This window comes from Ranitomeya variabilis, chromosome 1 (assembly GCF_051348905.1).
Source record: "Ranitomeya variabilis isolate aRanVar5 chromosome 1, aRanVar5.hap1, whole genome shotgun sequence".
Classification (NCBI taxonomy): Eukaryota; Metazoa; Chordata; class Amphibia; order Anura; family Dendrobatidae; genus Ranitomeya; species Ranitomeya variabilis.
In genome coordinates this window covers 605117966-605131095 of record NC_135232.1, presented here as the reverse complement: position 1 = coordinate 605131095, position 13130 = coordinate 605117966, and the positions used below count along the sequence as shown (strand labels likewise).

The following is a 13130-nucleotide window of genomic DNA, read 5'->3' as shown; positions in this document are numbered from 1 at the left end:
TCAGAACTGTGGTGAAATATTTTGCTTGGATGTTGTTTCTTCCCCTGTCCTTTTAACAATTTTTAATTCTGTGTTAAGAAAGAATCATTGTTTATATTCTTTCTAGTCACTTTGTACCACCATGGCACCTTTCCATGGTGCTTTTTGTGTCAATGGATTCAAGTAGCGATTTCTGTTTCCCAATGTTACGAGATCCATATGGTGATGGTAGTGGTCATGTAATGCTCCAGCCATAGATAAGAAGGTGGCACGTGTGGCTGCATTACAAATCTGTAATGACAGGATGACTTCTTGACCCTGTAAACGTCTTAGAGAAACACTGCATTCATGTTGCAGGATTATGTGGTCCTTTTTGCGGCTGCCTGGCTCTGAGTGTGCCCTGGTGTCTTCAGTGGCTGGGAATATCATGATGTCCTACAGTTATAGGTTTCCTTCAGATCAGACTCTTCTTGGGGAACGTCCGGGTTCTTGTTTACAGAGTTTTATAGTCAGCCATTATCTGATTTGTTGTAATCCTCCAGGATAGCACTGAATCTGCACTTTTAGCATTATAGTAAACATAGAGGCCAACACTAAGGACTGGCAAAAAAATACAGGAGGCCATGCAGGGATATAAAGAGTTTAATGTATAGTTCTCCTATGGGTTCATCGATTCTACACAGTGCAAAAGCTGCTCACAGTGTCGGCCCTCAGGACAGCTGGAAGGGAAATGGGTAAAGAACACGACGACAAGGAGAATGTTCTGTTCATGCAGTTCTTGGATCGAAAGCGTAAAGTCGAGATGAGATCAGAAAGTTTCTGAAAATGGTCAACACCAAGAATGTGGTAGAGAGACGGCCCCTTAAAATAATTTCTAAACTAGTGAAATGGGCATGTTCCCGGGTCTGCACACCTAGTGTGCTCATATTTAAGAACGCATCACTTATTTCCCCCAAAAAACTGGCACTTAGTTTTCATCCTGGACCAAGACCAAGTGCAGCGCCACCGTGCAATATCACCTCAAGGGTTAAATATATGCTCAGTAAAAATACTAACTCCTTGCCTCTTGTCTAGCCCTGCAGCTCAGTTACATTATGTTATTACCTCAAGAGCTGCATTCATAAATTCAGCCATTCTAACGGGAACAATAACCGCACCCTGAGTTCATTGACAATGCTATGATGAACGAGATACAGTATCAGGCCTGGTATAACCATAACAAACCAATATTATTTTATTCAGACTCTAATCCAGCAGGGATGTTGGCGGCTGTAACCTGCAAACACGAATCTGGGAGGAGAGTAACAGTAGCATTATATAAGTGAAAGCAGCTCACCAGCAATCTCCTAGTGCATGACCTGTCTTATCCAGACACTAAACAAGCTGGGGGTGCTGGTAGATTAAAGTTTAGTGCAAAGAAGAGACCAATAGCATATAGTATCCTACTAAAATGGCAGGTTACTATAGTGTATTTCTTCTTTTATCCAGACACTGAACCAGTAGGAGTTGCGGATAGATAAAAAGTCAGTGCCAAGAAGAAATCATGAGTTATGAATGCAGTTTCAGGAACTAAATCAAGAACGACGGGGGAAAAAGCAAATTAGCTGCAATTTTAGTTATGCAGACACTAAACCAGCAGTGGGTGCTCTACGATGTAAGCTTAGAAGAAACCAGCAGTCATAAATGCAGCTCTGGGAGGTAAACTGAGCACCAAGTAAGAAAGGCAGGACACCTGCAATCTCATTATCCAGACACTGAACAAGCAGGAGCGGTGCCATGAATAAATATTTGAATGTGGAGCTGCACTTTCCGTTTGTGACCTTTTCTCCAGCATTACAGTCTGTTCACAAGGACACTTGGGGTAAGAGGTTTATATAGCAAATCGAGAGTACAAAACATTGGTCCATAGTAGCAGCAGCAGGATACGGATGGACAGAACGGGTCAAAAACTGGTGACAACGATGGACAGCTAAAGATGAATTCCTTAATATTTACATGAGTGTCAAAGTACAGACTGGAAGAGTAACCGTATTACATGAAAAGCAACGCATGGGGGAGGGGGAGCCCGATACCAAGAGTGGCCACGGCCATCTTGTCAGGGCTTAGTGTTCCCCTTTAAGACAAGCTGTCTGATCTTCCTTCCTCACATACAGTAATTATACAGTGCCCACATCTCTTCTGTGACTATACTTAAGGGTCTGAGAAGGAAAAAGGCTCCCCTGCCCTGTCTTCTCTGCATTGACCGGTGAATGCTGATATTCAGACTGTCGGCCTCCATCTTTAGAGGTTGTAACTAGGGGCCTGGGTAATTGGACCCATGTGTGGCCACCTTCAAACACCATCTAAATAACATGTTGAGTGACCGATAGACACGTAACAAGCCCAGATCGACAATATGGCAAATCGAGCGGCAGTCGTAAAAGTCTTGTAGAAATAACCGCGCGGCCCCATAACAGAAGGCCTGGTTATGCAGATTGATGCACTGCTGACCCCCAATTTTTAGGTTGGTGTAAAAAAAAAAATATATATAAAAAAGCAATTAACAGTAAATGGACAAAGGATTATGAGTAATCAACAATCCCAAGATGGAGACCCTACAGAACCGTGCTGAATGCACATACATGACGTTTATTGTCAGGCTGATGGAAATGGCGGACAATAAATGGCGCAGTGGCCCGGAATCTGAACCTACGCTCCCATTCAGAACTGCTCTGCAGAGCCTCCCAATCTCGCGGTCTTAACATTCAGCAACTTTTCCCTTATCTTTCAGTTTTTGTTTTAAAAAGAATCCTTTAAGCTGAACGAGTTACGTCGTCTTCTTCTCCAGTCACATCCAAAGCTGCATTTATAACTCAGCTGGCGGCTGGAGAGTGCTTGGCCTGGATACTATATCTTCCATAATGAGGTGCATTTCACAGACAGTGAACCAGCAGGAGATGCAGAGTGCTGTGGCAAGAAACTGCAGCGTTATGAATGCAGCTCTGGAGTAGAGGTCCTAACAAAAGTCGGCTATTTTATTTAACAATTTGCATCCACAGGTGGAGTCCATGACACTTTTTTAACCCCTTTTGGGTCCCTCCCATCACTAAAGTTTGTGGATACTGCTGTTTACTAAAAAAAAAAAACAAAAACAAAAAAAAAACAAAGCTTGAGAAAGGCAGAAGAAGAGTCAGTGGGAGATGGGGGATCTGTCCTCACTAGTTGTATCACACCGAGAGTGGTCAGATAAGAGAAGACCCGGAGGGCGGCGGCGGGCTCCATGTGTCTGCCCTTCAGAACGGAAGATCTGTGCTGCGCCCCCACCCCCAGTGCTGAACCTCGGATTCCTTTGCACATGGCATGACAAGATGGTGGGGCTATAGCAGGACGCAGTCCGATTCCTTCTGTCTCTGCCGGCGCTCGGAGGACGGACGTCCGGAGGTTTGAGGCCTCACCTGGAATAAATACAAATTATGGATTTATCTGAGACTGCGCCATTAAGAGTCAGCGAACTGCTGGTGCTTGGGGTGCGGTACTTACGGCGGGAGCCAATTACATGCCGACTCACTGATTGCTCCTGTCATTGCAGGACATAGACATTATTTTTTTTTAGCCATTTCCAGACACCTATATAATGGCCGATTTAATGTAACAGATTACTGTGCACTAAAGGGCAAAAACAGCACCTCGCCCAGCTCTCTGCACATACGACACCTCGCCCCGGCTCTCCGCACGTACACCAGGAACAGATCTTTGAGTCAGAGAGAGCCTAATTATAGCTGCATGTCGCCACCAAGTGGCTGGGATAAGGAACATCATCAATAAATGATGTGCACTACACGGAGAAATGTGCACATCCACCTACACACCACTCCGTCCGATGCTTGGCATTGTGCTTGGTGATGCAAGGCTGGTGTGAAATTGCCAGCAGGGGCACAGTGTTTGTGCTGATGATTAGGAGGTTTGGACTGCAGTTAGAGAGTCAGCAAGCAGTGGTGACTATGTGGCAGAGGTGATGGTAGCACATACCTGCTGCGGAGATTGTGGCGGTGCCTGTGCTGCTGGCACCTGCTGCTGATACTCCTCTTTCTGCAGCTGTCGGGCCAGCTCCAGGTCACTCATGGGCAGAGGTCCCTGTTGCTGCTGCTGTAACGACAGCGCAATCATGTAGTCCTGAGAGAGAAGAAATACAGGAATCATCAGCCCACTACAGAGCAAAGAATACCGGGTGCGCCCACTGATGACGCCGCAGCATTACCTGATCCACCTGTCGTTGCTGCAGCTGCTGCGGGGAGCTGCACGCTGTGTCCTTCTCCATGTGCTGAGTGAGGTGGAAGTCTGAGTCGCAGAAGCAGCTGTCCCCCTCCACGTTGTGCAGACTCTCCCAGATCACCTTCTCCTCCTGCAGGAAGCCCTGGTCAGTGACCAGCAGATACAGGTGACCCTGGACGAGGAAGCACATTTTATTATCGGTTAAAAAAAAAGCAAGCTGCAAACTTCAGTTTGCCCCATACTTTTGCAATTTTTTTTTCTTCTACCTCTGAAAACAGCAGTCACCATCAGCCCAACAGATTTATAAAAGTTCACAATACTAGCGCTACTTCTAGGACACTGGCGGAGAGGACGATCCCCCACCACTCGGTCTGAAGGAACTGGATGGAAAATTTAGGGGGTGCGGGAGGAGCAGAGATGACATAACGCTACCTTGTGCTTTATTAGCGTGCTGAAGTGATTGTTCCGGAAAAAGACGCTGAGCTCGCCCTCCTTCACGGTTGCCATCAGTTCACAGAGTCCGTGGTAGGTGAGCTGCGCTGCCGACGACTCCAGGAACTGCTCTGCGAGGAGACCTGAGGACACGGAAGAGGGAGGAGAGCTCCTTAGTACGCAGGCCACTGCGATACTCCACCACCACCCTACCCGAGGGACTGCCAGGGCAACCCGAGGCCACTGCGATACCCCACCACCACCCTCCCCCAGGGGCTGCCAGGGCAACCCGAGGCCAATGCAATGCCCCACCCCCACCCTCCCCCAGGGGCTGCCAGGGCAACCCGTGGCCACTGCGATACCCCTCCACCACCCTCCCCCCAGGGGCTGCCAGGGCAACTCAAGGCCACTGCAATGCCCCACCACCATCCCCAAGGGGCTGCCAGGGCAACCCGAGGCCACTGCAATGCCCCACCACAACCACCATCCCCCAGGGGCTGCCAGGGCAACCTGAGGTCACTGCAATGCCCCACCACAACCACCATCCCCCAGGGGCTGCCAGGGCAACCCGAGGCCACTGCAATGCCCCACCACAACCACCATCCCCCAGGGGCTGCCAGGGCAACCTGAGGTCACTGCAATGCCCCACCACAACCACCATCCCCCAGGGGTTGCCAGGGCAACCCGAGGCCACTGCAATGCCACACAACCACCACCCTCCCCCAGGGGCTACCAGGGCAACCCGAGGTCACTGCTAATCCTGGGGGGATAAACCACCAGGATCAGAGCTGGCTCAGAACTCCGCTCTCTAAATCAAGTATGTGCGGATGCACTAAGAGGTTAATCAATGTATAACTAAAGGGCTTGTGCAGGGGTAGTTAAACATGGCTGCTTTCTTTCAGCCCCTAACTATAGGGTGTGTTTGATATTACTACTCAGCGTACAGTTAGGGGGTGGCGCTGGTTTTAAAAAGACAGTAGAAATGCCCGTTAAATAAGTTACTGTTTCAGGATCTCTGCTCACTTCTGTGAATGAAAACCTGAAATCATGTCCTGACCCAACACATGTCACAGACTCACAGCTGAAGGTTTCTTACAACTGTATCTGCCAGCACTGATACAATGTAACAATGCTTTGGCTGTGAGATGGATTTCCATCTGGTCAGGATATTTTTTTTTGTTTCTGGACCTAAAAAGTTTTCTCATTCTCTGGCAAAAAACAAATGGCAATGAATGGAAACAGGAAGACTACTGGAAAGCTGAGGGTGGGATGCGGCCGTACCTTCCGTCACCAGGTTGGGGTCACTCGAGTGCTTGCAGGTGATGATCTTCTCCACTAGTTGGTTGTAGCTCAGTTTGCCGACAGCCTGGACGGCCTCAGAGCTCTGTAAGGGGTAAAGACAAAGTGTAGTGGTATCGTATCATGTCTGGAAAAGCCTCACTACAGCCCTCCTAGGACCTCCAACCCTTCTGACACAGCAGAGACTGTAAGAAACTGCTCACATTTGAATCAATACTACACAGTGTACTACCTGAGGGTCCACCAGCCAGCCGTGGTACAGCGGGATACTGAGGAGGTCGAACACTATGCACTCAGGGGTGTACTCGAAGTCTGACACGCCTGTGAAGCGAACGTTCACGTCCAGCCCTGTGGACAGCTTCGACAGCACAGTCATGGCATCGTTCACATTCTGCAACAAGAGACACAACGATTGAACGTTAACTATGCCAGAAGCCTCATGGCGTACTGCTGGGGTACAACAGGACAGGAAGTGAGGGGAGCCATACAATCTTTAGCCATTGCTGCTTCCTAAATGGGTCTTTCTGTCTTTCTGCTTTAGTGTCTCCTATTAAGTAATTCACATTGTTCCCTCCCCCCCCCCCCCGATTTGCAACTCACCACCAATAACAAATGGGTAACTTGTAATACCACACGCCTCCTGTGGGGGCAGTGTGGTGGAACCGAGCACAGACAACAGCTGATTGCTGGCGGTCCTGGCAGTTGATCCGCATAAGTGTTAGGGCTTGTTCACACGATCCTTTTTTCACTGCAGATTTTTCAGGTCCTTTTTTGGGAAAATCCGCAGTGAAAACCCGCGGTGCTTTTCACCGCGGATTTGTGTCCTTTTTCTACTGCGGATTCCACTGCGGGTTTCCAACTGCAGTTTCCTATTGGTGCTGTTGGAAACCCGCAGCGGAATCCGCAGAAAGAATTGACATGGTACTTCTTTTTTTCTGCAGGCAAATCCGCGCGGATTTGCCTGCGAAAAAAAGGATAGTGTGCACAGCGGATTTTGTTTTCCATAGGGTAACATTGTACTGTACCCTGCATGGAAAACTGCTGCGGATCCGCAGCTGCAAATCCGCTGCGGATCCGCAGCAAAAACTGCATCGTGTGAACATAGCCTTAGGGCACATTTAGTTTCTGATGAACTTTTCTCCAAACCTTTCTCCTTGCATTTGTTCCTTACTTTTTATGTGCTATTTTGTTTCATTTGAGCCTATTTTAAAGTCTATTTTCTACAAATTCAACTGTTTATTGCGGCGATCTTTTTTGTTTATTTTATGTTCACCATAGTCAGTGAGGGGCTTTTTCATTTTCCAAATGTTTTCAGCCATTAGGTCATCAATGTCCGATCTGTGGGGGTGCGACACCGGGCAATCCCCGCTGATCAGCTGTTCTCTGTGCTGCAGGAACTGCTCAGTTACAGAACTACTCCATCTACTGTCAGTGGCCGCAGCCGGGTACTGCACAACCACCCTCTATTCAAATTAATGAGGCTAATGTGCCGTACCCGGCTGCGGACACTATCAGCAGACAGCACCGAGTACAGATGATGGTCGGGAGATGCCGGGTATTGCACTCCCACTGATTAACATTGATGATCTATCGTTAAGCTACAGGTCGTCAATGGTTGAAGTAGTGGACAACTGCTTTAACCTCTTTCCGACATCGGGCGTAATAGTACGCCGATGTCAGACTCCCTCCCTTTGATGTGGGCTCCGGAGCTGAGCCCACATCTTTCCTGGCACATGTCAGCTGTTTTGACAGTTCACATGTGCCACTAACAGCCGGGGTGGAATAGCAATCCACCAGCGGCTGTTAACTAGTTAAATGCCGCTGTCAATCTCAATCATGCTTCCCGAAAGAGCGCTGGAAATCCCGCCCATTGGTGACCTAATCACATGATTGCGGGTCAACAATGGGTTGGCATGACAACCAGAGATCTCCAACAGACCTCTATGGTAGTTACTGCTGGATTGCCAACAGCGCTGCCCGGTGGTCAGCGCTCATAGCAAGTCAGCAATTTTCCTACATACAGGTTGATTTGATTATCGCCTGTATGTAGCAGAGCCGATCACACAAGTGCAGCTTCTAGTCTGCCACTGAAACTATTGATGCATGAAAGAAGAAAAAAAAAAAAAAAAAAAATTGCGTGTGCGCACACACACACGCATATTTTTTAATTTTTTTTTTAATCACCCCCTTTTGACCCATTCAAAATAAAACAATGAAAAAAAAAATAAAAATCAAATATACACATATTTGAATTCAGAATTGCCCAATCGATTAAAAAATTAAAAAAAATTAACCCGATCGCTAAACGGTGTAAAGAGAAAAAAAAATAAAAGTCAAAACACCAGAATTACAATTTTTTGGTTGCTGCGACATTGCATTAAAATGCAATAATGGGCGATCAAAAGATCGTATCTGCACCAAAATGGCATAATTAAAAACGTCAGCTCAGTGCGCATAAAGCCCTCACCCGACCCCAGATCACGAAAATTGGAGATGCTACGGGTATCGGAATATGGCGCAATTTGTTTTTTTTCCCTTTAAACAAACTTTGGAGGTTTTTTTTTGCCACTTAAAAAAAAAACAAAAAAAAACCTAGACATGTTTGGTATCTATGAACTCGTAATGACCTGGAGAATAATAATGGCAGGTCAGTTTAAGGCTCAAAAAAATAAATGGCTCAAAAAAATAAATAAATAAAAACACGACTGAGGGATTGCACTTTTTTTTGCAATTTCACAGCACTTGGATTTTTTTTCCGCTTTCTAGTACACGATATGTTAAAACCAATGGTGTAGTTCAAAAGTACAACTTGTTCCGCAAAAATAAAGCCCTCACACGGCCTAATTGACGGAAAAATAAAAAAAGTAATGGGTCTGGGAGGAAGGGGAGCAAAAAACAAAAATGCAAAAACAAAATACCGGTACCTCTGTTCGTTAAGGGGTTAAAAGGCCTGGGAATTACTGCTCTCAGCATCAAAGGGGTTAAAACTGCCAACACCATGGAATAGGCTCCATGCCGTGACCCTCAAGTAATATACATGTACTCGCTAACATAGGACTACCAGAAGCTGGATCCCCCAATGTAATCTTTATGGCCCATTCCATCATTGGGTTTCAACGCCAGCAATCTCAGATCTATGGGATTCAGTCTGGACCGTCACGGACCTGCTGGAAGTTGAGCTGCAGCGCCTCAGAGTTCTCCTGCGGCTGAATGGACAGGATACAATCACCTGCACGGGAGAAGATGCATGTGAGACAGGTGGTTGTGAAGGGGTGAATACATCGCTGATAGCCGCCAGGTGCAGAGCAAACATTGGCAGTGGCACCTTCCTCTGGGATCTGTACAGGCAACTTGGTTTGGCAGCAAGTGAAAATTGCAAGGAATATTGTACCGCGCATTCAGGAACTGGACACCGTGCCAGCTAAAAAGTGACTCTTCCGCTTTTCGCTGTCAAGGAATCCACAATGCGACGCCTAAATCCCCAGCGGGGACCTCTTCTTACCGAGATGCGCCATCAGCTCCTCCGACGTGATCAGCTCCTTCTGAGGAGGCAGTTTTACCTGCATTAACAAAGCAGATCAGTCACCGACTAAAATCAGAAACTACGGGGTTAAATCAATATAATTAGCGCTCATCATGCATCAGCTTGTAAACTCTAGTTACATACAAAGCTGCGCTCAGAGATATTTGCATCTCCTCGCTGCCCACGGGCTGGTTTACTGTCTGTATAATCTGAGCCCCCGGGTGTGCGAGGGTCTGTGATGCCAAATACAACTCGAGGTGTGCTCTGCACACACAACACAGTGTGATGTAAGCGCTGTATACTGTGGGCGCCTGTAAGGGTACCGTCACACATTGAAATTTTCATCGCTGCGACGGCACGATTCGTGACGTCGCAGCGTCGTATAATCATCGCTCCAGCGTCGTAGACTGCGGTCACACGTTGCAATCACGGCGCTGGAGCGATGCCGAAGTCCCCGGGTAACCAGGGTAAACATCGGGTAACTAAGCACAGGGCCGCGCTTAGTAACCCGATGTTTACCCTGGTTACCAGCGTAAACGTAAAAAAACAAACAGTACATACTCACCCGTCGGTGTCCTTCAGGTCCCTTGCCGTCTGCTTCCTGCTCTGAGTGCAGCCGTACAGTGAGAGCAGATCGCAGCACCGCTGTGATCTGCTCTCACTTTCAGGCCGGCACTCAGAGCAGGAAGCAGACGGCAAGGGACCTGAAGGACACCGACGGGTGAGTATGTACGGTTTGTTTTTTTACGTTTACGCTTGTAACCAGGGTAAACATCGGGTTACTAAGCGCGGCCCTGCGCTTAGTTACCCGATGTTTACCCTGGTTACAAGCGAAGACATCGCTGGATCGCTGTCACACACAACGATCCAGCGATGTCAGCGGGTGATCAAGCGACGAAAGAAAGTTCCAAACGATCTGCTACGACGTACGATTCTCAGCAGGGTGTCTGATCGCAGTAGCGTGTCAGACACAGCGAGATCGTAACGATATCGCTAGAACGTCACGAATCGTAACGTCGTAGCGATGGAAATTTCAATGTGTGACGGTACCCTAATGGAGCCGTGTGTTTACACAGCACACAAGATAACGGTGTGGGGAAGATACCGGCCGGGTCAGGTCTGCTGCAATACAACGACCTGCACCTCACCCATTAATGACCGGCCCGACAGCATTCCTGATATGTAGTGTCCTGAGCTGTACACCATACAGAACACCACCAGAGCAACATCCTGCATTATACCCCAGAGCTGCACTCACTGTTCTGCTGGTGTAGTCACTGTGTACATACATTACATTACTGATCCTGAGTTACACCCTGTATTATACTCCAGAGCTGCACTCACTATTCTGCTGGTGCAGTCACTGTGTACATACATTACATTACTGATCCTGCACTGATCCTGAGTTGCATCCTGTATTATACTCCAGAGCAGCACTCACTATTCTGCTGGTGCAGTCACTGTGTGTATACATTACATTACTGATCCTGAGTTACATCCTGTATTATACCCCAGAGCTGCACTCACTATTCTGCTGGTGCAGTCACTGTGTACATACATTACTGATCCTGAGTTACATCCTGTATTATACTCCAGAGCTGCACTCACTATTCTGCTGGGGCAGTCAGTGCACACACATTACATAACCTTAGAGACAAACTGCATTATACTTCAGAGCTGCACTCACCTTCCAACGCAAAAACAAGATATTCATGATTGAGATTAGGGGGCAGGGTCCATTCTCGCTCTGGGTGATCACCGGTGTCCTTTCTCCTTTCCAGTTTATCCACTTCACAAAGTAATAGTCCGCCCCTGAAGCTCCGTTTCCCGCCGGCTTTGATGCCCCGGGTTCTATCGCCTCTTCACAGGGGCTGACGCTAACGCTGGAGCACAACAAGTTCTGCAGTGATGGGCTCTCAGTCTTCGTGTGATCGTCTGCTGTCTGACAACTCCCGGGTGGCTCGGATTCTGCTGAAGTGGACATCTCGGTGGGTTTTCCCAATTCTGGACTGGACTGGCAGTTCCCGTCATCTGCTCCTCCTTCGGACAGGCTGTCACTTGGGCGGGTGGCGCTGTATGTGCTGCTATCACTAGAGCCGGACGTCTCCCTCTCCTCCGATGTCTCTCGACTCCTTTCCGACGTTTCCTCTGAAACCAAATGGGAGCTTCCTCCTCGAGGGTCAGTCTCCATCGCTTGTACCTCTGCCTCCTGCGGTTTCTCACAGCTTTCTGCCTGCAGATCTGTGGTGGGTGCGGATTCTACCTTTCCGCCCTGGTCCATGTCGATTTCATTTCCCAATGGCTCCATGACCCAACCAAATAGGGGGGGAAAAAAACCCTTACAAAACTACAAATTTCTGCCCAAAAATGTATAAATATTACCTGGGACTATTTAAAATGGGCCCATGGCAGTTTTTATTTTTATATAATAATAACACATCTCTATCGGGAAAGTCAAAAAAATATTTAAAAAATTTAAAACGAAAAAAAAAAAAACGACAAAAAGATAAATAAGTTACATCAAAATCATGGTGAAAAAAGGCAGAAAATACATTAAAAAAATCCCAAGCAATCAGAGCTGCTGCAGGTGGTGCTGTGGAATAATCAGGCAGGGCGAGACGGACCGCTTATTGCAAAGGAGATGTCTGCGGAAAGAGGAAAATATATTAAAGGGGTTGTTCAGGAATGAATTCTACTAGATCTGGGGGTCTGAGAACACTGCCCACACAGGACAGCGCCATACAAGGTGTAGGGGCCGCTGTGGGGTACAGCAGCTTACAATGAAAAGAACAGGAACAGAGCTGCAGTACCTGCATCGGCCATCACACCATGGAGGGCGCTGTGCGGTTCTGGCTGCTGATTGGTGGAGACATTGGGCTCTTTATCACCTCTCCAGAGTATAAATCATCAGTATCTGATGACAGATCCGCCATGTTTCCATAACTGGTTCCATCACGGGGTCAGAAAACATCCCAGAAGCCTCTGTGCTGCCCAGGTCATAGATCTCCGCTCGTGTCAGCGAAGAGAACCAGCGGAACAGAAATACAGGGATATAGTGGGGAACACCACACATAGCCAAGGAAAACTTACAAAAGGAAAAAAAACACAATAAATGTGTCTCAAAGTAAAAAAAAAAAAAGAAAAAAAGTCCAAAAAGGAAAAAATAAATAGAAGCACTGAATTCCCGTCGGCGGCTCGGCAGATAACGCGCCCAACCTGTGCCACAGGACACACAGCACACTCCCCCGCTGCGGCTCCGGGGTCCCCGCCCTCACCACGTACCTGCTCCGCGCTGACGCCCCCGGAATCCTCCGGCCTCTTGTTTATATTCCGGGACAGTCCTCTGAAGACGGACACCGACACCAAGAGCGTACAGGGGAGCAGAGAAGAAAAACACCGCCACCTGGAGGCCAGGATGAAATAGTGCAGCACACACAAGGGCGTAGCCTGTCACAGCGCCTCCTAGCGGACACAAGGAGCTAGTGCAGTAACGAGGAACGCGTGTAGCTCGCCACAACGACACCAGGCCGTTTAGAGAAGGCAGTGCACTACAGAGGAAGGAGTGTAAACGATAACAGCGAGACCTGGCGGTCAGGAGGAAGTAGTGCAGAGCAGAAGAGCGGGAGTAGATTGTTACAGCGACACT

The 13130-nt window shown here is 47.9% G+C and overlaps 1 protein-coding gene across 2 annotated transcripts; it reads right to left on the bottom strand.

Annotated features, from left to right (window-relative positions):
- Positions 1 to 605: 605 nt before the first annotated feature.
- Positions 606 to 13129, bottom strand: MINDY1 (MINDY lysine 48 deubiquitinase 1). 2 transcript variants are annotated; one of them, XM_077259629.1, is made up of 10 exons: positions 12767 to 13129; positions 11172 to 12129; positions 9464 to 9521; positions 9126 to 9190; positions 6194 to 6352; positions 5944 to 6046; positions 4663 to 4805; positions 4217 to 4402; positions 3988 to 4131; positions 606 to 3413 (listed from the first exon to the last, which is right to left on the bottom strand). In XM_077259629.1, the coding sequence occupies exons 2-10, from the start codon at positions 11790 to 11792 to the stop codon at positions 3336 to 3338; spliced, it is 1557 nt and encodes a 518-aa protein (XP_077115744.1). In that variant the 5' UTR covers positions 11793 to 12129; positions 12767 to 13129; the 3' UTR covers positions 606 to 3335. The 2 variants fall into 2 exon arrangements, with proteins under 2 accessions (XP_077115744.1, XP_077115752.1); XM_077259637.1 differs by lacking the exon at positions 12767 to 13129 and adding an exon at positions 12373 to 12734.
- Between the last annotated feature and the right edge of the window lies 1 nt (position 13130).

Bases quoted from the DNA above. Each gene is read 5' to 3' on its own strand.
- MINDY1 (XM_077259629.1), bottom strand. From the start codon at position 11,792: ATGGAGCCATTGGGAAATGAAATCGACATGGACCAGGGCGGAAAGGTA. The intron at 6,353-9,125 runs GTCCGTGACGGT...CTCTTGTTGCAG, and splicing joins TGCAGCTCAACTTCCAGCAG to AATGTGAACGATGCCATGAC. The intron at 3,414-3,987 runs GTATGTGCTACC...TATTTATTCCAG, and splicing joins CGCCACAATCTCCGCAGCAG to GTGAGGCCTCAAACCTCCGG.